The sequence below is a fragment of the Salminus brasiliensis genome, chromosome 22, assembly GCF_030463535.1.
Source record: "Salminus brasiliensis chromosome 22, fSalBra1.hap2, whole genome shotgun sequence".
Taxonomy (NCBI): Eukaryota; Metazoa; Chordata; class Actinopteri; order Characiformes; family Bryconidae; genus Salminus; species Salminus brasiliensis.
The window spans coordinates 8,977,316-9,002,187 of record NC_132899.1 but is presented as its reverse complement, the minus strand read 5'-3'; the positions used below and the strand labels follow the sequence as shown (position 1 = coordinate 9,002,187).

The 24,872-nt window shown below is 41.0% G+C and overlaps 1 protein-coding gene across 23 annotated transcripts in view; it reads left to right on the top strand.

Moving 5' to 3' along the window:
- The window catches only part of ryr2a (ryanodine receptor 2a (cardiac)), a 256,694-nt gene that overhangs the window by 187,040 nt on the left and 44,782 nt on the right, over positions 1-24,872 (top strand). For all 23 annotated transcript variants that reach the window (XM_072666833.1, XM_072666821.1, XM_072666832.1 and 20 more), the window contains 29 exons: positions 152-242; positions 589-729; positions 822-985; positions 1,326-1,404; positions 1,535-1,624; positions 1,748-1,885; positions 2,968-3,045; positions 3,326-3,401; positions 4,223-4,346; positions 5,236-5,351; positions 5,610-5,674; positions 5,822-5,943; positions 7,136-7,185; positions 8,985-9,045; positions 9,280-9,518; positions 10,050-10,131; positions 11,120-11,250; positions 11,440-11,760; positions 12,298-12,538; positions 12,941-13,028; positions 13,460-13,552; positions 14,446-14,616; positions 15,855-15,914; positions 19,458-19,592; positions 21,132-21,244; positions 22,082-22,178; positions 22,575-22,681; positions 23,223-23,274; positions 23,966-24,016. In XM_072666833.1, the coding sequence (XP_072522934.1) occupies positions 152-242; positions 589-729; positions 822-985; positions 1,326-1,404; positions 1,535-1,624; positions 1,748-1,885; positions 2,968-3,045; positions 3,326-3,401; positions 4,223-4,346; positions 5,236-5,351; positions 5,610-5,674; positions 5,822-5,943; positions 7,136-7,185; positions 8,985-9,045; positions 9,280-9,518; positions 10,050-10,131; positions 11,120-11,250; positions 11,440-11,760; positions 12,298-12,538; positions 12,941-13,028; positions 13,460-13,552; positions 14,446-14,616; positions 15,855-15,914; positions 19,458-19,592; positions 21,132-21,244; positions 22,082-22,178; positions 22,575-22,681; positions 23,223-23,274; positions 23,966-24,016 (3,376 nt within the window). The remainder of the gene's footprint in view (positions 1-151; positions 243-588; positions 730-821; positions 986-1,325; positions 1,405-1,534; positions 1,625-1,747; positions 1,886-2,967; positions 3,046-3,325; positions 3,402-4,222; positions 4,347-5,235; positions 5,352-5,609; positions 5,675-5,821; positions 5,944-7,135; positions 7,186-8,984; positions 9,046-9,279; positions 9,519-10,049; positions 10,132-11,119; positions 11,251-11,439; positions 11,761-12,297; positions 12,539-12,940; positions 13,029-13,459; positions 13,553-14,445; positions 14,617-15,854; positions 15,915-19,457; positions 19,593-21,131; positions 21,245-22,081; positions 22,179-22,574; positions 22,682-23,222; positions 23,275-23,965; positions 24,017-24,872) is intronic.

The window sequence follows — 24,872 nt, the reverse complement described above, 5'->3', positions numbered from 1 at the left end:
CTTAAAATGTTATAAATTTATTTTCTCATACATTTACTGTTGAATCAGAATCACAGTAAGACTGCTGATCTGAACAGATCTACCCCATCATTATAATAACAATAATGAATATGTTGGGTTTTTCACAACTGTTGTGCATGTGTGTTTTTAGCAAACTGAGGCCTTCAATGATGCAGCATCTGCTCAGGCGGCTGGTGTTTGATGTTCCTCTGCTGAACGAACACACTAAAATGCCTCTAAAGGTGAGAGATCCAAATCTAGTACACAGATTAGCACCAACTGACCTGAATTACCATTATGCAAATAAGGTTGTTTTAAATACATATTTGTACCAGATTAAGACACCTATATAGATCTGGTTTCTCAAACCTTGTTGCAAAATAACCCTGGCTTAGTAAAAGAGCACCTGCCCATTCTTTGTATCAGCCAGTCAGTCTGATCATGACAAATGTGTGTGAGCTAGTAGGGACCATTTAGCGTAATTGTGATGGCATTGTGCTGTTTTTCCATTCAATAGTTTCTGTTAATGACCTTAAGAACAGTTCTGTGGGGGGACGTAGGAATTGAGGCTTTTTCTTGTGTTCCCAGCTGTTGACCAATCACTATGAGCGATGCTGGAAGTATTACTGCCTGTCTGGGGGTTGGGGCAGCTTCGGTGCAGCATCTGATGAAGAGCTTCACCTCTCCAGAAAACTCTTCTGGGGAATCTTTGATGCCCTGGCCAGAAAGGTATGCCACGTCAGTGCATCTCGAGATAATTATCCCGACGACCTATGAGTCGTGCTTAGACAGTGGTAAAGGTGTCGTGTTTGTTCCCTCAGAGGTACGATGCAGAGCTGTTCAAGCTGGCTCTGCCTTGTCTGAGTGCTGTAGCCGGAGCTTTACCTCCAGACTACATGGAGTCCAACTATGTGGCAATGATGGAGAAGCAGTCATCCATGGATGCAGAGGGCAACTTTAACCCACAGCCTGTTGACACCAGCAAGTTAGTGCCACTTTTCTCATGGGATGGATTGTTATTGTTATGGATTGTTGTTATTTAATGTTACTAATGTTATACATGTGTTTAAAAAAAATATTCCCCAGATCACCTTCTCTTGACAAATATTGATCTTGAAAATAGCCGAAAATCCAAAACTAGTAAAAAAAATCGTAGCCTTAAAGCTTTAAAATGTTACATTTTAAATTTTCAATCTCAACATTAGCTTCATTTAATGTTTACTAAGAAGTACTAACATTTCAATGCACTGAAACATTTCAATTAGTGACATTGATTGCTACATAAGCCTGCTTTTATTGATGAAATCATTATGGTTTTTCCTCAGTGTGAATATTCCTGAGAAACTGGACCACTTCATCAATAAATACGCTGAGCACTCTCATGAGAAGTGGTCGATGGAAAAGGTAATGAGGCTCGCTGCCGGAGCGACATGAGCTCTTAGAGCTTCGGTTTCTGTCTTTCCCCTAATTTCTCTGTGTTTTTCCCCTCTCTCTCTCTCTCTCTCGCTCTCTCTCTCTCTCTCTCTCTACACAGTTTGCGAATAGCTGGGTACATGGTGAGCAGTTATGCGAGGCCTCTAAAGTTCATCCTCTGCTGAAACCCTACAAGGGACTGTCTGAGAAGGTACTCCAGCCACATTAGCTAAAGAGTAGACATAGTGTGTTGTGTGTCTCTTGTGTTAAAATACTGATCAACACTGGTCGTCCACGTTATATAAGGCTCTTACCTTGTACTTCTCTCCTCCAGGATAAGGAAGTGTACCGCTGGCCAATCAGAGAGACTCTGAAGACCATGCTGTCATGGGGCTGGAGCATAGAGAGGACGAGGGAGAGTGACCCGGCTAGCTTACACAGCCGGACTCGCAGGATATCTCTCTCCAGCCAGGTCACAGCACTCTTTACGCTGTATAGAGCTACAGTCCAGCTTTGTTAGCGGGAACGTTAGCCTTGTACATTGAGTTTTGGTGATTGGTCCTCAGAACAATGAGATTAATTAGTATTATGTTATTAAGCACTTAATCTAAAGTTGGTTTCAGGATATCCAGTAATACATTACTTTGTCCAAGAGTTAGCTAAAGGCACTTCTTGCTTAGAAGTATGGCTAATAACTGTGTAGTTATACATTAATAAATCATGCAAAACAGTGTAACTACTGGTGTTGTGCTCACTGTCCAAATGTTTGAGGACACCCCTTCTAATGAATACATTCATCTACTTTAAGTTGCACCCATTGCTGAAACTCTAAACACAGTAGAGAAGTATTGTCAATAAAATAGACACTCTGGAGCAGATAAACATGAACCTATTGGCAGCATGCCTTAACAGTAGGCATTGGCTGGAGGAGTACAAATTCCCCAGCATTGAGCTGTCTTCTCTGGAATGGTGGTTGGTGCCCCATCCAGTGCTTTTGGGATGAGTTGGAGAGTTTGGGTGATGTGGGTTGGTGGTCATCCAACATCCTGACCTCAGTATCTTCACAGCAATGCTCCAAAATGTAGGAGAAAGCCTTCACTGGACAGTAGAGACAGTTTCTCCAAGTTTCTCCCACAAACGCAGGATAAACTCATTTTAATACCTATTATTTCAGAAGAAACAATGTAAGAGTGTTTGTCCCAATACTTTTGGCCATACAATGTATTAAAATGAACTGTGGCTTTTTCTATTACGGCTGTTGAATTGCACTTGTGTAATTGCATGAGTCAGAACTGAGATTGATATCCATGTGTAGGTACACAAGCTGTACAACCACAAAACATCTGTAATAAGTTATTAGTAGTTACACGGTTATTACATGATTATTAACATGTAATTACACAGAGATGCAATATTAAGTGTGTTCTAATGAGCTTATATTCTTTTTATTTGAATGGGCGAACATCTAAACACAATTTGCTGTGATTCAAATTTCAAAGGAATGAATTATTAAATTTGTTTTTTTCTTTTTAATAAAATATTTGCTCGCTATAGCTGTCCATCGAGGGCGCCCATGGCTTCAGCCCCCGTCCAGTAGACATGAGCAATGTGACACTCTCCAGGGACCTACATGTAAGTGAAACCTTATTGTTTGTACAGTTCTAATTTACAGTAGAGTTTCACAAGTGCACTGTAGCGTTAATCTCGTCTCGTCAGTTTAAAACACTGCTCAGTTGGACACTTGCTCTGCCATGATCTTAATGTCATTAATTGATCATATAAATGATGTAAATGATGGAAGCTTTAGTAATCTGTTCCCAGGTCAGTTCCTCACATTACACACTGGCTCTGAGCTGAAGTATCTCCCACACTGTGTTTTTTCTTTCTGGCACTGTGTGATTGTGTTTTGCAGTCAATGGCAGAGCTGCTGGCAGAGAATTATCACAATATCTGGGCCAAAAAGAAGAAACTGGAACTGGAAGCCAAAGGTACGTCTGAGATCTGTTGAGTCAAAGCTGAAGCCGATATTCATGTGTAATTACACAAGCTGTACAAGCGCTGTGCATCTGTAACAAATTCATCATGAATAGTTACACTGTTATTATATGGATTGTGACTGTGTAATTACACAGTTATTAGAGACACAGTAGGTCTCTAGATACACTCAAAGACGTAATTTGAAAAAGCCATGTGTCACTGTGACTAAGTGAAGCCATGAAATAACTACATTTTGAAAGGTTGAACATGTATGAAGCCCCTCATCCAAACCCAAGGTCCTATAAATTCTCTACCTTGTTCCTGAGTCTTCACCACCCTGTCTTCTCCCTTTTAAGCCTGTCATCTGTCACCCCGGCTTCACTTATCAGAGGGAGCGCTGGCTCCTACCACAAAGCAGAAGCTACCTGAGCGAAAGTCTCTCCCCTCTCTTACAGTCTTCTCCCATATGATTTGTCATGTAATGCCCCTGATTTGGTTCTTTGACTGCTTTACATGCTCCTTTTGGGATGGATCAGGTTTGTTAGACTAGGGAAAACTCAAAAGAATGTGCAGAGCTTGGTGTCTTCAGGACTGGGATTGTGAGCCCTCGCTTTATTTAACAATCCAGTTCCCTCATTGCAGCTGACCATTACAGTCCTTATGTATTAACTTATGGATTAACCAGTAGCATCATTTTAACAGCATAGAGCTCCTGTAGGAATTCCCAGAAGTTGCTATCTGGATGTTTTTTAACCACGTTTTGACATTTATGGCCCAAACAGAAGACCTAACCCTAATGAATTTTCACTCTTTCATGTTGCTTATTTAACAGGTGGAGGGAGTCATCCGTTACTCGTTCCCTATGACACTCTAACTGCCAAAGAGAAATCCAAAGACCGAGAAAAAGCACAAGACATCCTCAAGTTCCTTCAGATCAATGGGTACACTGTATCGAGGTGAGGTGCACATTTAAGATCATTTATGGTTGCTTTAATGCATCTTTAATGGTAGTGTTTGTACAAACCACACCTTTAATATAACTGTTCTAACAAAGGCCTTTACCTCACTTTTAATACTAGTGTAGCACTTTTAATAGAAGTCCTTTACCTTTATTAACCCTCTGGAGTCTAAGGGCATTTTCTCAATTTTTTGCAAATCTTACATTTGCCTTTAAAGGCACTTGCATACCGGATAATACCCACATGTTTTATTTGGAAAATGTTTAGAACTACATCAGCTCTCTATTTAATGTGACCTAGAGCAGAGGGTAAAGAGATACTCTAACCTGAACCCTAAAAAAAAAAATTTAAGTCAGGATATTTTTCATATTTCCTGTGAAAACATTCATTTACTCATGTAGACAAATTGTTTTGGTGCTGGAAATGGCTTTACCAGAGTCTCAGCTTTACAAAAGCAGTGGAATTTAAAATACCAAGAGTATATAAATGCGAGAGGCAGACGGCAAGTTTCTCAGTGTCTATTGGTCAGTTTCACGCAAACCATAGACTGACGTACAAATCCACCAATTACAAATGAGAGGCAGATGACGGACCCATGAATTCAGACAGGGTGAGAGGCAGAGGTGAGTATCTCTTCTTGACAGTGTAATAGAGTAACTCCGGATGTGAGTAATGTACACTCTGACCATGAGAAGCAATGAAAAGGGCAGGCTCTACAGATCCTGGTAATGTCTGAGCTGCATTATTAAAAACATTGAGAAACGCATGAGGTGCAGGCGCATTCGTAGACTTCAGAGGATTAATGATGTCCTTACAGGGAGGTTTATTGTATTTTTACTTATAAACTTAATTCAGCTGTGCAATTACAAAAATCTTCTCTCATTAGGGCTATGATGGAGCAGGAGCTTGACACCCCATCCATTGAGAAACGCTTTGCCTACACGTTTCTGCAGCAGCTCATCACATATGTAGATGAGGCCCATGAACACATGCTGGAGTTTGGTGAGCACCTTAGAAACTAGCACTTCATCAGCACACCACTCAAAAAGCTTATTCCTTCACAAAGTAGGACTTTTCTTTCATACCTGTGTGCTTTGAATCTTAATATTGCAGCACTGTTTGACGAAAGGCCTGTTTATACTCATTATTACTGTATTTGACAGTAACATATAATAGCATCCATTAACCCCATCAAAACAGACATCAGTAGTACACTAATACTATGGTGTTTTCATGGGTTTATTTTCGTGTCTGCTTCAGATGTTAGCACACGACCGAAGGGAGAGAAAATCCCTCACGAGCAGCAGATGAAGTTCTTTGGAAAGGTCTGATGCTTGTTCTCGGTTTCATTACACTTGCAGTTCAGTCTCCCTCAGTATTATGCAATATTATGTGGAAAGCAGCTGAAGTAAATCAAGGGATTCTCAAGATCAAGACACACTCAAAGTTGCATTTTCACAATTCTCTCACAGGTCGTTCTGCCTCTTGTTGACCAGTACTTCAAGAACCATCGCCTCTACTTCCTGTCTACCGCTGTCCGACCAATTGGCAGCGGAGGCCACGCGTCCAATAAGGAGAAAGAGATGGTGACCAGGTGGGTGGTAAGGTGTCTCTCGGAGTAAAACACAGTAATGCATCAGAATGAATAAATGAAGGCAGGCTTACACACCTGCTACATAAATACAGGACTGGTCAGGGCTCCTCAGAATTATTAGCACTCCTGTGGACAAAAGTATTGAGACACCTACACATTACCCCCTACAGGAGCTTTTATGACATCCCATTCTAAATCTGTAGGCATTAAATATGGAGTTGGTCCCCCTTTGCAGCTCTAACAGCAGGTACAGGAGCAGCGTTGGAGGCTTTTATGCACTGTGCAATGGTGGCATCCTATTACAGTACAATAGTTGAATTCAATGGGACTTAATGAAACACCTGAATTCAACAATTAAGAGGTGTGTCCCAATACTTTTGCCCAGATGGTGTATCTTGCAACTAGGGAATTCAGCTACTGTTAAAAAAAGAATAGATAAAAGAAGGTGCATCCTTTCCTGACACAGGTGTTCAGTTGCATTCACACAGTGTATAGAATCCATAGTAAAGCATTGACAGTGTGGCTGTAGCATGTGGCTGAGTGCAATCAAATTTTCCAGAATCTAGTGTAAAGCCTTCACAAAAGAGTAGAGGCTGTTACTAGAGTAAAAGAAGGCAAACTCTGTATTAATGTACTTGATTTCAGAAGAAGTCCTGGATGAGCAGGTGTCTACAGAAGGTTGGATAGTGGGATGGTTGGATCTAAGGCCTTCAAGACCTTTATCTCATCTTTAGCAAGCAGCTGGATAATTCCGAAGGGCACTGTATGAATATGACCGTACAGTAAATTAACTTCTACAGAGCTGATGTCCTTAGTTTACAGCAACGGTGCTGATCCCACTACACAGGACTATGGGAGCTCATTATGAATGAACACAGTTTGAAGGAATAATTACTAATAAAAGACTTTATGCAGATGCATTAACTGTGAAACTGTGTTAAGACTGTGAAACTCATTCATCTGAAATGTTCATATGTTCCCCTTATAGCTGCTCTTCTTTGCCTTATTTATCTACTCTCATTAACTGTCTTAGTATGTGCAAATCTCTTGTCTAGGCTTCAAGCTGTCCTCTCAATTTGCTTCTTCTGCTTTTGTCTGTACTGTGTCTGTACAAGCAGCTCTACTGATTCCACTAACCTGTTTCATCTCCTGTGCTTCTGATTCTCTCTCCTATCTTTTTCCCTTTGCTCAGTCTTTTCTGCAAACTGGGAGTTCTTGTCAGACATAGGATATCTCTGTTTGGTAAGGTTTCTCGAACTGCGGGGGCGTGTGTTCTTCATCGGTGTGTTAAGTTTTTGAGTGGTGTGTGTGTGTGTGTGGCTGTGTCGTTGGTGTTGTCCTGCCTTTGGGGAGCCTCCTGAGTGAAGCAGACAAGATAGTCTGAGCCTTTTTTATGTCTTCTAAAATCAGAACAGCTCCAGAAGCTTTGAAGCATGTCCCTCAGCTGAAGCTCTTCTAAGCCAGTTATCGTGAGGTGACTTGAAATGGGATGAGCAGGAGATTAAAGTGTTGGGTGATGTTGCATGTGCCACAACGTGTCTCTCTTCCCGTTTGTTGTGCTGTGGTGATAAGACACAAAGTTTGATGTGATGCTTACTGTTTCCATCAGCCTGAATTTTAGTAAATGGGCTAGAGTCCCAGATTTTGGTTGAACGGCTAAAGGGTGTTGAAAGGGTGTCTAACAGCTGTCCAACTATGTGTGTGTATATATATATATATATATATATATATATATATATATATATATATATATATATATATATATATATATGTATATAAAATGAAGAGACATCTTCATTTCTTTTTTCTTAAATCTCTCTGGCAGCCTTTTTATTCCAGACATTTCATCAAACAAAGCTGAGTTACCTGAATTTGCAGACTATGAATGGCATAATGTCCCAACAGCAGTGTGAAAGACTAGTAGAGAGCCTGCCAAGACATGAGAACTGTGATTGGCAGTCAAGCTTATTTCACCATAGTGATTTCTGAATAGATAGATAGATCGATAGATAGATCACTTTATTTATCCCACGGGGAAAGTCTGTTTTACAGCAGCAAAATCAAACAAGAGAGCAGCATAATAAAGGCACTTAAATGCTCTCAAAGTTCAAATATTAGCACTGTGTTGTTTAAATTTGAATAATAACTTTGCATTATAATTATTACAATCATTTCTTTGCATTATTCGAGCAGCTGTTTTTGAGCAGTTGTCATTTCTGCAAATAAATGCTCTAAAATAGCAAATATTTTTATTTGGAATTTATTGGAAATGTTGTCCATGGTTTATGAAATACAATGAAAAAATAACATTTCCATTAAAAAAAATAGTACCACCAGAGGAACTGATTATGTAAGATGGTCTCTTAATTTTTAGGAGCTGTGTGTGAGATCCGTTGCTGATATAGATGTGGAAAGGCATCTACAGATGTGTATTCCCTGTAGAGAAGCATTGGCACACATAAACACACAAACCTATTGGCACTGTGCCAAAATGCCAGGCATGGGCTAGAGGGGTATAATACCCCTCTAAACGTTGTGGAGCAGTAGAACTGTGTTCTCTGGAATGATGGAAGGTGCTCCATCCAGTACTTTTGAGATGAGTTGGGGAGCTGGCATGGGGTGGGGTGGTGATCATCCAACATCCTGACTTCAATAGCAATCTTGTTGCTGAATACAATCAAATCCCCACAGCAGTGCTCCACAGTAGAAAACCCTTTCTAAACTCTTTTTAACTCTTTTAATACATATTTGTTTTCGTTGCCGACATAAAAATCTTGTGGCTCCAAAATCCCGGCTTACAGGAGAGGATTTTGGAGCATTTCTGTTGGGCTGTTTATCATGAAATTTGGACACACTGTAAAGGACAGCTGTCAGAACTTTGAGCACCCTTGTTTGAACAAAGTATTGGACTGTGATCATTGTAGCTGCATGCTATGTAAGTGTTTGTGCTTCACAAAATAGATGCTGTGCTACAAAATGTAAAGCATTACCCAGCAGGCTCTGTGCTTTGCTCTGACATGTTTCCTCTGTAACTTTCTCAGGAAACGACTCCACCTCTATTGTGAATTGCCTTCATATACTGGGACAGACACTGGATGCCAGGTCAGTGACGACTCCTCCTCCTCCTCCGGGTAACACTAGCTCAGGAAAATCAGTGCTCCATTAGCTTTAAAAGATAAAGCCATCTACTGTTACCGCTCTATGACTACAATGACTCTAGAACATCCCATAAAGTTAGCCGTTTCTGACATGCTACTAAACCTTCACCCACTACCCTATAATCATGCCCTTTCAGGCATTAATGTTGATGATGCTTGAAATCCCCCTCGTCTGTAGGACAGTGATGAAGACAGGTTTGGAGTCAGTGAAGGCGGCCCTGCGGGCGTTTTTCGACAATGCTGCAGAGGATCTGGAGCGGACGATGGAGAACCTGCGGCAGGGTCAGTTCACCCACACCAGGTCCCAGCCCAGGGGAGTCACCCAAATCATCAACTACACCACTGTGGCCCTGCTGCCTGTTCTCTCCTCACTGTTCGAACACATCGGGCAGAACCTGTTTGGGGAGGATCTTATACGTGAGTGTACATTTCACATGAAAGGTTGGGATGTGGAAACAATGGGCTGGCCCTGGAGTAGCTGAGGCACTATTATGAGGAATTCCTGCTTGGGTCTGCAAAGTTAATGTGGGTGTTATTACCATTGGTTATTAACCAGGGATTTCAGTTTCTACATGTCAGCAATGTGTAAAGCACCAAAAGCTACTATTTACAGGGATGCTAATCTTCAGCATGCAGGTCCATGTGATGCCTTACATTATATGCTGTCATCAAGCAACATTTTTGTAAATTTCTTGTGTAATAACTTTTTGTGATGTAGCTTTTAGAGGGTTTCCTATCAGTACCAATGTGAAAAGTTCTGACATGGCATGTTTCTGTGGTGCATTTCACACCAGATCACTCTGAATGACTTTGTTTTATATCTTAGTCACTTAATCATGCAGAACATTTGGGCATTTAAAAGCTTGGTTGTGACCCTGAATTAGACACTTCAGACCTGTGCATTCAGGCTGTACCAGTGTATTCAATTTACTGTGTCTTGTTTGGCAGTGGATGATGTCCAGGTGTCCTGTTACAGGATCTTAAACAGCCTCTACTCTCTTGGCACCAGCAAAAGCATCTATGTAGAAAGGTACTGAACAGATACATGCAGAATTTACATTTCAAGCCATTTTTCTATTCGCTTACATGAGTCAGTTAATACTTTTAGAGGCAATATTAGCACTCGGTATCACTTTACTAAGATGGTCCCTTATAGATGCCTCGTAGATGCTCACCTAAAATTCAACTGAATATGAACTAAATGCAACTAAACTGTAAGTTGAATGTAACCCTACACCTAATCCTTACATTAACCTTGCCCTTGAATCAACCCTAAATCCTAACCCTAACCCTCTCCTTACCCTTAAATCAACCCTAAACACTAATCCTAACCTCCACCTTACCCTTAAATCCACCCTAAATACTAACCCTAACCTTCACCTTACCCTTGAATCAACCCTAAACACTAATCCTAACCTCCACCTTACCCTTAAATCAACCCTAAATACTAATCCTAACCTTCACATTACCCATGATAAACCCTAAACCCTAACCCTAACCTTCACCTTCACCTTACCCTTAAATCAACCCTAAATCCTGACCCTCAACCTTCCCCTTACCCTTGAATTCATTCCAAATTCTAACCCTAACCTTACCCTTGAATCAACCCTTAACCCTAACCTAAATCTTACCCTTAAATCAATCCTAAATCTGAAGCCTAACCTTCACTTTACCTTCGAAACAACCCTAAATCCTAACCCTAACCTAAATTCTAACCCTAACCTTCACCTTACCCTTGAATCAACCCTAAATCCTAACCCTAACTCAAACTTAAACCTTAAATTTAACCCTAACCATACCTCTAAAAGGTTAAGGTTATTGTTAGGAGTAGGATTACTTTTAAAGTTGCATTTAGAACACATTAAGTTGAATGTTAGTTGAATACCAGGTGAGCATCTACGAGGCACCTACAATGGACCATCCAGGTAAGGTGTTACCTAGCACTGTTTTCTGTAACATATAATATAAGGTTTAGTGTTAGCACTGTGTTGTACTGCTGTGCTTTGGGCTGTGTGCAGGCAGCGGCCTGCTCTGGGCGAATGTCTGGCTGCGTTTTCCGGTGCGTTCCCTGTGGCCTTTTTGGAGCCAAATCTCAACAAATACAACAGCTACTCCATCTACAACACCAAAGGCTCCAGAGACAGGACAGGTGAGTAGAAACACCTACGTTCCTAAGTCTCAAAAGGTTGGTAGAGATGTTGGATGTATCGACTGACTATATTTAAGATTGAATTGAATTTGTTAGCTCTGTTATTAACTCAATTAAACTGAACTTAACTAATTAATGCAAAACATTCTCCTCTCTTTCATTTCCTCTCGCTCTCCCTCCTTCCACCAGCCTCCGGCCTCCCGACCCAGGTGGAAGAGGTCTGTCCTCTCGTGCCGTCTCTGGAGAAAGCTCTGGAGGAGATCATGGAGTTAGCAGAGTCGGGGATGCGCTACACTCAGATGCCGCACGTCATGGAGGTGGTCCTGCCCATGCTCTGCAGCTACATGTCCCACTGGTGGGAGCATGGACCCGAGAGCAACGCTGAGCATGCAGAGAGCTGCTGTACCTCCTTGACCTCTGAACATATGAATGCCCTGCTGGGGAACATCCTCAAGATCATCTACAACAACCTGGGCATCGACGAGGGTGCCTGGATGAAGAGACTTGCAGGTAATTTCAGGACCATCCTGATCTTTGACCTTCAGTGAAATACATGTCCAAACACAATGTCCAAATATTTGTAGACACCCCTTCGAATGAATGCATTTTGCTACATTAACTTGCACCCATTGCTGACACAGACGTGCAAATGCACACACAGCCTGTCTATTTCATGTAGAGAATTACTGCTATTAGAATAAGACTCTCTGATGCAGACAAACATGAACCTATTGGCAGTCAAATTCTCACAGCAATTCTCCATAATCTAGTAGAAAGTCTTCCCTGGACAGTAGAAACAGTTACTCCAACAAAACCAGGATGAACTCTTTCTTAATACTCTTGATTTCAGGATAAGTAGGTGTCCCAATACTTTTGTCCATGTATTTATATAATGTATTTGTTTAGTATAACTGAACTTTACATACATACCACCAGGTTAACCACTAATTAGCATGATGCTACATCATCACATACTGTACATACTGTACATCATCACACATCTTAACTTTTCACAAGCCCTTCTCACCACTACTCTTCCTCTGGCAGTCTTCTCGCAGCCCATCATCAGCAAGGCCCGGCCGCAGCTGCTGAAGACCCACTTCCTGCCGCTGATGGAGAAGCTGAAGAAGAAGGCAGCCACAGTGCTGCTAGACGAGGAGCACACCAAGGCTGAGGGGAGGGGCGAGATGTCCGAGGCTGAGCTACTCATCCTGGACGAGTTCACTATCCTGGTGCGGGACTTGTACGCCTTCTACCCACTCCTCATCCGCTTTGTTGACTACAACAGGTGAGAGAACACAGCTGAGCACACGGGTGCACTGACTGAAATATTGGTAGGGTATTGAAGTGAATGCCTAAAAAGGAGCTGTCCAAGACGTCTTAGACAGCACTTATAGCACCACCTAATGGGGAATCTGCAGCCTTCACATCTAAAAAGGCCAGTCAGTTGAATGTGGTTGTATGTATAGCATACACCCTGCCCCCTTTCAGCCCACCTTTTCTGATAGGATGCACCCAGATACTTCGTTTTGGTCATTAATGGTGGTTTCCACAATAAACAGAAAATCAGAGACTCCCTGAAGAGACTTAAAGACGTATCATCAGTACAGTTTTGAATGGCTGTGTTAGATGTTTTTGCCCGTGAGTGAATTCCTGTGAACGCTGCAGTTCACTGTGTGCTTGTTTTCAGAGCAAAGTGGCTAAAAGAGCCAAACCCGGAGGCTGAGGAGTTGTTCCGCATGGTGGCAGAGGTCTTCATCTTCTGGGCCAAATCGCATGTGAGTGAAAACATACACACACACACACACACACACACACCATCCAGAATCACCATCTTATGTGCACTCTATCATTGTCAGTTCTAGCTATTGGCTTATTAGTCAACTGTGACAATGAGCCTAATTCTCAGAGATACTCTATTATTTTCTGTACTTGCAGCATTTTTGATACTTTGTGGGAAATAATTTTGCTCTTGGCTTCTGGGAGAAGCCAGGCAGAGAGTCAGAGGTCACTGTTTTGTGATGGCTTTCTGACTGTGAATGAGTTTGGTTAATGTTAGAGGTTCAGCTGAACCATGTTGAATTGTGGTGAGACTCATTTGGAATGATCCCACTAAGAGGAAGTTCAGTCAAGAGTGAAATGAGGCATTTGGGGTATTTTCTTGTGAACTTTTTGACCCTGAGTGTTTTTGTGTTGCTTTATTTTACAGAATTTCAAACGGGAGGAGCAGAACTTTGTTGTTCAGAACGAGATCAACAACATGTCGTTCCTCATTACTGACACCAAGTCCAAAATGTCCAAGGTAAGAGAAGTGGTACACAGTAACGAAGTGCATGTATTCCATTACTGTACTTATGTACTTCAAGTATCTGCAGTCTGATATGTGCCAATATAGATTTTAATATATATAATAGATTAGCTTTATTAAAATATTTGGAATTTGTATATCTAACATATGGTTGTCATATTAAATTTTTGTGACATATATTATTTTGAATTGCCTATTTGTAAATATGAAACATATATTATACACATTTTTTATACATATTTTTATTACTGCTGCATATGTGTACATATCAGCATAACCATTTTAAAATATGGAATTTAAAAATATAAATTAGCTTTATGTCAACATGTGCAAACATATATGTGTAAAACATATAATTAACATTTGATTATTAAAACAAATCTTTATATAATGTATCATGCATATATTACATAGGTGATATATGTGTACTATCATTACCATTTGTTTATTTGTATACTACATATATGAACAAATATGTATTTAAGCAAATGTGGTGATTTTTACTACTAATTATATCAATAATAATAACAATAATAATAATAATATATATATATAATTTAATAATAGTAATAATAATATTAATATGTACATATATTTTAGAAAAATGCTCAATTATATGTGCATATATCAGATTGAAAAATATATAAATATATATAAATATATATATCCACTTTTTTGGTCAAATGTGTTGATGATACTTGTTACTCTAGGTAGGAGGTAGGAGAAAGAAATTGATCTACTAAGATTTCAGATAGAACATGTTTTTTTTTTTTATTAAAGCTAACTAGTCATAGCAGACATTTCACAAAAAACTTGCCCCCATTATTATTATTATTATTATTATTATTAATATTATCTGATGTGCATGTCTCCTTACTGGCCTGCAGGGGGCAGTGTCAGACCAGGAGAGGAAGAAGATGAAGAAAAGAGGAGATCGGTATTCCATGCAGACGTCCCTCATTGTGGCTGCTCTGAAGAGACTGCTTCCTGTGGGGCTGAATATCTGCGCACCTGGAGACCAGGAGCTAATCGCTCTTGCCAAGAACCGCTTCACCCAGGCATAGAAACACTCACTTTACTCTACACATACACACATCCTCACACACACTCCAGCAAGAGAGGTTCACGCCCATGCAGATTAATGGATGCGTAGAAAGTTTCATTCAAATTTAAATAGAACTGAGTAACGGCCAGAAAAGGCTGAGACCAGTTATTCATTTCCTAAAGAGCCTGCATCAAGGGAAACTGCGTTCCCTCACTTTTATGACATGATAATTGATATACTATGTAAACGATATTTTACATTTAAAAAAAAAATAGCTCCAGTTTAGCTCCACCCACTCACACTGAAGTTCATCCCGGCTTGCTTTTGGCATGTACACAGGACAGCCAATCAAGCATGTGTTAGTCTCATAGATACAGTTACTAAAAACAACCTGTTCATTTAAAAAGATGAGTATGGGGCTCAGCCGACTAAGAGGTTGAGGTGTTCGCAGCCACACAGCCAATCGTAAATGATTCCATGCGGCAAATCATTCATTATTAGCCATGCCAGTCTTCTGGGTGTGACCAGCTTATGTAATATGATCTCAGCACTTAGCACTGAGGACAGATTGTCAGGTTATGCAGAGTCCCTTATCTAGTTGACACAAGCTTTAAGGGACGTATCGAGGCAATCTGAGTGATGCTCAGGGGAGTGAGATCCACGGCCAGCTGTAATACCTGCTATACGCTGAGACTGTGGCCTGACGCTATGACACTGTGGCCAGAGGATTGCGAGTTCGAATCCCGGGTCATGCCGCTTTCGCCATCAGCAGCCGGAGCAAAATCGGGGTGGGTAGATGGCGCTCTCTCCCCACATCTCTCCCATTGTGATGCTGGCCGACACAGGGCTCTGTTGGATGCTGTATCAGAGCTGGGGATCCGTCACTTTCCTCCAAGCGCGTTGGCTGCCTAGTGATGCTGCACTGGCAGTTTGAAAAGATGTATCGGAGCAGGCGTGTGCTTATCGTCACCCTCCTGGTGTTGGGGGCATTGTGAGGAATAGGAGGAGTCCTAGTAATTGGGTGGGTTAATTGGCTCAGCTAAATTGGTAAGAAAATTGAGTAAATATGAAATATATATATATGATTATGGACCTCAGGAAAAGCAATGCAGGTAAAATGTAGGGTATGGGGCCTTTAATATTGCCTCACTCTTCTTAGAGAGGTGATTTAGCATAGCGGGACAGTTGTTGTATTTGTAATTTGCATTTTCCATTCAGTGGTCAGTAAAGCGTCTTGTTCTTATCCAACAGAAAGACACCGAGGATGAGGTTCGGGAGATCATTCGCAATAACCTTCACCTGCAGGGCAAGGTGAGGAGACTAGCAGTGTTTTGTTTTTTCTTCACCAAGACATCATATTCATGTATCAACATTCAGTACAACTCTGTGTGTCTGCTGTCCTTCCCATCTACTCACTCACACAGCCGCTTTACATCGCATGCCTCCCGTGTTAAGCTCCTCTTGCTCCAACGAAAGTGATAAAGCTAACAGGATAATGAATGAACACTAAATGGGAAACAGTTGAGACCCCAAACCCTCTTTCATTATTAGCCATGCTAGTCTTCTGGGTGTGACAGGCTCATGTAATATGATCTCAACACTATACTGAATTTTTCAGTCACTTATCATGGTGACACATGCTTTAAGGGACGTCTCGAGCCAAACTCTGCTTGCGGCAGTGAGGTGCGTTTGGTAGAAATTGTCAAGGGGTTTGAATGTCAGTAGTGTGAAACATTTTAAGGTAGGGAATGAAATCAGCTCCACAACCAGCTGTAATACCTACTTTACCAGTGCTGTGATTTCATTTTGGTTCAGCAGTTTTACACACCAGCTTCAAACTACTAAAAATCCCAGAAAACAATTATTACACCTGAAAAAACCTAATCCCGACTGACTGTGCCACCTCTCGCTTATGCGAAACGATTTGTATAACATCTCCTGTTTTAATACTGCAACAATCAGCGCTTCCTCTATGATGGCTCAGACAGGACAGAGACAGTACAGAGCGTGTTGTAGGTCACAGCAGCTCTGTTGGTCAGGGAAGTGAATTTGCATGTTGAACTCAGTGTGAAAGTTTATTTCGCCTGTCGGGACGACTCTCATTGAGATACACAGAATTTCGTGCAAAAATGTTTTCAGACAAAAAAGCAGGTGGGTGTTTCTGGCTCCCCCTACAGTCAGGAAGTGTAATTTGCGCTTTGAGCCACTCCTAAAGCACAGCTGCACATATGCATTTCTGGACAAGCTGGGAGTGAAATAAGCATGTGGACTGAGGCAATATTACAGGATTTTACACTAATATGAATCAGGGTACATAGTTCATGTAAGCCTTGTCCCCTTCACTTCACCAAAATTGCATAGTCGCCCCCAAAGGGGCTATGTTCTCCCCATGACCGGTCAGTGGAGCAGCAACATGATTTTGAAGCTGTTATAAAAGTGCTACATAATGCTGCTTTAAAGGAATGGTTCCGTCTTACCCCAGTAGTTATGTCTGGTGTCTGAAGTTTGTTTCTTTAGTTTTGAACCGGAGCTACACGGTTAATGTAGAAGTAATGAGCGCCTGCATCATCCAAACATTTTTAATGGCATAATAAATAAATGTAGCTTCAGTGCTAAACTAAAGATGCAACTTTAGACACGAAACATGTTTTGACTGATTGATTTTTGTGAATCATTTTTTAAACGTGAATCATTTATTCAATACTGGTGTAAGCTGGTGGATGCTGGTTTTGAGCTGGTTTAGCTGATCAGTCAACATTATCATGCTGATAGACCTATTGATACCATAGTATAATCATACTACAACAAACTATAATATAATACTATAAAAATAGTACAATCATGTAAATTTATACAAATAATGGTAATATTGCGGGTAATCATTCTAATGTCATTATAATAATAATAATAATAATATTAATTGTTATAATAATAATAATAATAAAGAGCACATTCTGCAAAAATGGTAGTTCTTCATGTTTTTTTGACTTGAAACCAAAATATTTGTTAATTTAACAACGGACATTATATATTATGGCATATTATGGTATATTATGGGATCAGTGATAAAAAAAAATACATTATTATTATTCTCATCAAAACTCATTAGGACTTTATACTTGCATGCCTCAGCATTTTACCTTCATTTCACTGTCTTTGTGTCCATCTCCTCCACTCTCTGCATGTCTGCATGTTCCTGTACCTGGCACCCCCTGCCCCATCAGTATCGGGTCTTCCACTTCAAAAAGCTGGTCAAGCGGCTCATCATTGTCCTGAAATGGATGAAGAGTCGCCAGGCCAAGCTGGCCACTTCCGAAATGCCCCCCCACAAACGCATGCCCCTCCGCAAGCGCTCGACCACTTTGGACCTCCCAAACCGCAACCCGCGGGTGCTGCTGAACGCCTTGAAGAAGTCCTCCTCTGTGGATCACACCTCCAAGCACGGAAGGCCCTCCCCGCGGCCACCTGAGAATCCCCTGTTCTTCCGGCCCCGCGAGAGCCACCTTACTGCACGCGGCGTGTTTGGATGTAGCACGCTGGTGTGTAGAGAACAGCAGGGGTCGCTCCTAACATGTAGACTTGTAGCATGTAGCTAATAGCATGAAGCATGTATCTCATAGCATGGCGCATTTAACACTGGGCTTTGGAAAGGCTGGAATCCTGCGTTTAAATTTAAGTTAAAGTTTTTTCTTTAGTATTGCACTTGAGCTACAAGACTAAAGTGGGTTCAGTGGTGAACTATAACTTTTAGAGCTAGGTCTTCAGTTTGGAAAAAGAAGATTAACAAGAAAGTATGAGAACACTCATTTCCGCTAGCATCCCTATGAGATTTCTAATAGTGTGTTAGTTCTGGATTTAACACACATATATTAATCCTAACACTTTCCTTATCATAGCTGACCTCCATTTCTGTCATTCTTTTTAACTTTTTGACATTCTTTGAACCTAGTGTCCAACTTATATGGTGAATGGACCAATAGAAATGCTCCAAAATGACTTGGTATACAGTCTTTATTCATTGAAGTCCATGGAAAGTTGAGAAGGTTTTTTTCTATCTCCTGTTAAGTTGCCATTTTGGTGATACAAGGTTTTTCACAGTGTTTTAACTGAAGCCCGTAGCAGATATTTGATTGTTGATTTTTTTTGCTATAAAGAGTCCTGGCACAGACTCACCATTGCAGTTCTCTATTTCTAATGCTGAGCTGAAAACCTGGCTAGACTACCACTTCTATTTGCATATTTGTAATAGTGACATATCTGAGACTTTTCATTTTCTCATGAAATTGGTCCCAAATTTCATTGTTGCTTAATTATGTTAGAGGCTCATCTGATGTATAGGATCGTCAGTCCAACTCCTGAGGCCTCCATGTCCATCAATTCAGTCGCTTAGAGATTTGCAACCATTTAGTTTTCAGTTAAAACTTACTAAGACTATTACTCTGATAAACAAATGGAATAAATGACATTCTTTTGTTTCTCAGATATCATTAGACCTTTTGTGAAGCTTATAAAAATGTGTAAAATTACAGACAAGATGAGACATCTGCTGCTTGGTCCCTTAAAATGTTCCACTTTTCAAGCCTTGCAGTTTGCGTAATGTTAATTGGTTGGGAGCTTCCTTTGCTCATTGAGTATATTTGTTCTGTAGCTCCAGTTCAACACTGAAAAAGCAAATGTCTTGGACCAAACATGTCATGGGCTGATTGGCTACATTTGGTAAAGGGGGAAAATTGTGTCAATTAGTTTTTTTTTTGCCAAACTTTTCGGCTTTAAGCGCTTTTTAATAGTGTTTTCTATTAGTTGATTGACTCTGTTAATTTCCCTAATGCTTTGCGGTGGTGCTCATCTGTGCAGCTGGAGGACCCTGCTATTCGCTGGCAGATGGCCCTCTATAAAGACATGCCCAACCGCAGTGAGGACACATCAGACCCGGAGAAGACTGTGGAGAGAGTGCTGGATATTGCTCACGTGCTCTTCCATCTGGACCAGGTCAGTGTACAACAGAATGGCAACTGCATGGTAGCAGTTATTTACTCTGGTACAACCTTAAGTATTGCTTTATGTGTTCAAATGGAGCAGTGTGGATGTATGGGATGGAAATAGGATTTGTGTACATATGTACATATCTGTAGAAACCGATACATAAGATTTTATAGGTTAGAAACGTTGATCGACATCACAGAGTAAGCAAGGATTCATTTCTGTAGGGTCACACATGATTGGCTGGAATGCTCAGGCCAATCAAAACATATCAAGTCACACGTTATGTCTGCTGGCAGGACACTTTACTTCCAAATTTTGAAATATCGCCAAGGCCTGAGGCATTCTCTCTCCTGCAGATAGTGAGGAACCTTTCCATGCATTCATCACATTGAGATTAGATTATTGCAGGGTAGTTTTATCTGCTCTCCCAAAGACCTCTGTTACACACCTGCAGGCGAGTCCAGAATGCTGCTGCCAGGGTTCTGACTGTCTCGAGAGAGAAAGTGGGATCATATTACACCCCCCCCACCCCCCACACACACACTTCAGTCACTGCACTGGTTACCTGTTAGTTTTATAATGAAGTATAAGGCTCTAGTAATGACTTTTGAATGTATTCATGCTCATGCGCCTCTTTACCTCGTTACCGTAGTGAGTGAAACAATAGATATGATCCAGCTAGGGCTTCCAGGTCTCTCCTCAATAATCTGCTGGCAATTCCCAAAGCTTGGGAAGATTGAAGACTATGGCCCAAAGCTCTGAAACTCTCTTACTGAGGAGCTCAGAGCCATTTCATCTCCAAACAACAACATATCGGCGATGAAGCAGCATCTGAACATGCAGTAGATTATAGAGAGACTTAGACTGAAGACTGCTACTGAATCCAGCTGTTTATTACTTAATTTGGAGAGTCCAGGTTCAGATCTGTAGATGTTCACCGGAGGAATTACTGATCTTCTAACAGATCTCCCAACCAGCTGCTATAGACCTGCTGCAGACACCAGTCTGGAACTGGAGCTCAACTGGATTAGGCTGAGGCCAGGTTCCGGTTAGGATTAGGACCAGGGTCAAGTTTAGGTTTTGGGTTGAGTTTCAGATTAGGATTAGGACCAGGATGAGGGTTAGGTTTTGGGTTGAGGTTCAGGTTAGAATTAAGGCCAATGATAGGGTAAGGTTTTGGGTTGAGGTTCAGATTAGGATTAGGACCAGGATGAGGGTCAGGTTTTGGGTTGATGTTCAGGTTAGAATTAGGGCCAATGATAGGGTAAGGTTTTGGGTTGAGGTTCAAGTTAGGATTAGGACCAGGGTTAAGTTTAGGTGTTGGGTTGAGCTTCAGGTTAAGATTAGGACCAGGATGAGGGTTAGGTTTTGGGTTGAGGTTCAGGTTAGATTTAGGACCAGGATGAGGGTTAGGATTTGGGTTTAGGTCCAAGTTAGGATTAGGACCAGGGTTAAATTCAACCTGTGGTGTTTGATGTTGAATGTGTGTCCAAAATCAAAGTTTTTCTTGTTTACTAAAATAGTGAATTTTGTTTGCTTGGTCAGGTGGAACATCCTCAGAGGAGTAAGAAAGCTGTGTGGCACAAGCTGCTGTCCAAGCAGAGGAAGCGGGCAGTGGTGGCCTGCTTCAGAATGGCTCCTCTATATAACTTACCCAGGTGTGCTTAACATATACAGTAGAAGAACACACTCCTTTATTTTTTAAGCAAGAATCTTTTTACAGTTTCAGAATAACATCAAGGATAGAGGGCACTGTTCTGCACCTGCATATCATTGCTCATTGCAGCCAAAAAGTAAATATGATGATGATGTAGCAATGGGTTTCTTCTGGTGACTCTTCCAAGAAGGTCATGTTTGTGCAGGTATCGCTGCACAGTAGAACAGTGCACCACCACTCCAGAGTATGTTAAATCTTCCTGAAGGTCTTTTACAGTCAAGCAAGGGTTTGGATTTTTCTTTCCAGCAATCCTTCAGGCAGCTATGTTCTCTTCTTGTGGCCCTCTCCTGATTTGTGGACATCAGGTATTTAAATTTTTAGAGTTGCTAGGAAGCTGCGTATTGAAGGAGATTCCAGGAGTCATAGTATTTAAAAAGCTTTGAGATTTGCATTACCAGGTCTTTTCTAATGAGGAAAAAGCCACAGCCCTAAAGTCTGAGACCCCTTTCAGCATTATCCTAGAGCTCCAACGTTTGCATGCGCTGCAACCTTTTTACTCTTTTCATTTTTTACTAAAACTGTTCAAAACAAAAGAGTTCTGTTCATCTTACTATTACTACTCACTGCAGTATTACAGTGCATTCCCTATTAAATGTACACAACAGTCAGTGAATGTCACACCATGTTTCTTACACACACTCCAGTTTTAAGCACTTGAGGACACCTATGTCTCAAGAAGCAGACCTGCAGTTTTTTAGTTATCATTTTAGATATTGTACATCATGGCCATTTCACAGTGCTGTATGAATGTTTGTCTGTGCTTTATCTTCGTTCCCAGGCACCGAGCCGTGAACCTGTTCCTACAGGGCTACGAGAAGTCCTGGATTGAGACAGAGGAGCATTATTTTGAAGATAAGCTCATAGAGGATTTGGCTGTAAGTGTTGTATGCTGTCAGAAGCTGCAGTGCGGTCTCAGTGCGGAAACTCAGAGTCTTTTATGCATCCTGAAATGATGCTCACTTTTTTTTTGTTTTACAAAACTAAAAACACATCCTGGGGCTTTTGTTTGTTACACATAATACAAGAACACTTTAGCCTTGCTCCAGAAAATAGGCTCCACGCTAGAGAGAAGAGACAACATTTTTATTCATCAGCAGTGTGCTGAGTATTTCAAATTGGACGAAACTTTACAGAAAACAACAATACTTACAATACTTACAATACAAGATATACGTGCTATAATATTATTATTATATAATAATAATAATGATGTATTTTTATTGGAAAGTCCTTGGAGATTAGGAGCTGAAGTTGTCTGTTTTGTATCGTAGAAACCAGGTGGAGAGGAGCCGTCCGAGGAGGATGAAGGGGTCAAACGCATTGACCCACTGCACCAGCTCATCCAACTGTTCAGCAGGACAGCACTGACTGAGAAATGGTGTGCTCCCCATATATATATATATATATATATGTAGCTCAACTCTCACCTGTAAATTTTCAAATCTTGGGTTGAGAATTTTTTATCCTTTGGTCTCATTTTTTTATTGTTTCCACGTTTAGGCAGTTACAATCAAAACACCAACATTATTTAATCAAACCATATAAATATGTCATGTAGAAACTTTAGCCTATCCTCAGAATATTTGGAGTATCTTTGGAGTAAAATGATAAAATGTTGTGCTAATGGAATATGGATTATTTTAGTCTTTTAGAGGATCCACACTCTCGAAAGGACATCGCTGATGATTTCTGTCTGAACTTAACATAGGCACTTTCAGTTCCGTATAATTCTGAGGCATATGGTGAGAATGGAAAATCGTTGTAATGGGTGTTAATAATTTATCACTGGAAAAGAACAGGGAGAGAAATATGTACTGTTATTAATATATTTATTATCATTATTTATTATTTATAATTTCACTATAGGTCTTGTATATCTTTAAGCACTAATACATACTTGTGTAAATTGTCTTTTTCAGTAAACTGGAAGAGGACAGCCTGTACATGGCCTATGCTGACATTATGGCTAAGGTGAGTATCCTTCATTTAGAGCACAAAATTTGGAGCACTGCATAAGACATGCTGCTAAAGAGGAAGATGGCCCTGTCTCAACAGATTGTATTCCAAAGACACAAAGACATTGTACACACCAAAGAGATTCACAAGTCCCTTAATGTGAGTCCAGTTTCAGTCCTGAGTCTCTGGGCCACAAGACCAAGGTCTTGAGCCTTTGGGGTGGAGTAGTAGAATCTCTAATGGCTGGGATGTGAGTCTGAGTCTGACAGACTTGACAAGTCATGTCATTGTCCAATAAAAAAAAGATTGCGATAGCGATGGGACAAAAGAAAACAAGACTACAGTTGCCAAGACAGCAGCAGTCACTGCAATATTCATAATTCAGTGTCCTCAGAACCGTAGGTGTGTGTTTCCCAGTACTGTGCATAACCATATCAACCCTGGCAGACACTCACAAATCACTCGCGTGAGGCCGGATCTGGTTTTATGATTTACTGTGTTAAGGTTGGTCTTTGGCTTTTCTCAATGTGCATGTCCTAAGTTTCTAGACCTCAACCGCTCCCCCCAAAAGACCACCGCTAAGAAAAGAAAGCTGCCTACAACAGGCTTACAGAAAAGGCCCAGTAGCCTGCAGTGAAAGACCTAAGCCTCTTCAGTAAGATCCATTCGGTTCTCCTGACACACTTGCTCTGTGTGTTTTCCACAGAGTTGCCATGACGAGGAGGAAGATGAAGAGGAAGAAGTGAAGAGTTTTGAAGTAGGCGCCGTCTTCCTTCAGGCTACATTCTCTGTCCCCATCCCACATACCTTAACACAGATTCGTTAATATGTGGGCATCCCACTTTTATGCTGCTTTTGAAGATTGCATGTTGAGTCTTAAACCTCCACCTCTGTCCGATCCACCTTCGTTCACTTTTTTTTTTGACACATGTAGAGTTGGTGAGATGCTACTGTGCTTATATTGTCTACAGTACAGTGTTCCCACTGGCATTTGGCTTTGGATTTGGTTTAATTTCTGATTTTCTGAATTTCTAAATTGACTCTCTTAGTCCATCTAATTAGTCACACTGTACTGTTGGCCTGTATGTGTGGTCGGTTTGGGACAGTTCATCATTAGCAAACAGCAGCAACCCAGTTCTAAGGCTGTGACAGAACCCTGTCAGTGTGCAGACATATTAACAGGAACAATACAACTGAACAAGACAACCATCTCCTCCATTAGTGTCGGACACAGATGGAACTTGGCTTCTGTCTTTAACCCATCCATGTAGTGAACACACACACACATACACACCAATGAAACACACATAGTGACTATGAGCACACATGCCCGGCACAGTGGGCAGCCATTGCTGCGGTGCCTGAGGAGCAACAAGGGTAAAGGGCCTTGCTCAAGTGCCCAACAGTGGCAGCTTGCTGAGCCTGGGTATCGAACCCATAACCCTGTCAATAATAGCCTGAAGCTCTAACTGCTGAGCCACCACTGCCCCTTCAAACAAGTGAATTACCCTGATGTCCTAACCTTTCTCATTATTAGCCATATTATCTAATAGTATCTAATGTAAATATGGACAAGGACACTCTGGTCTAGACTAGGAAAATGTCCTTCTGTG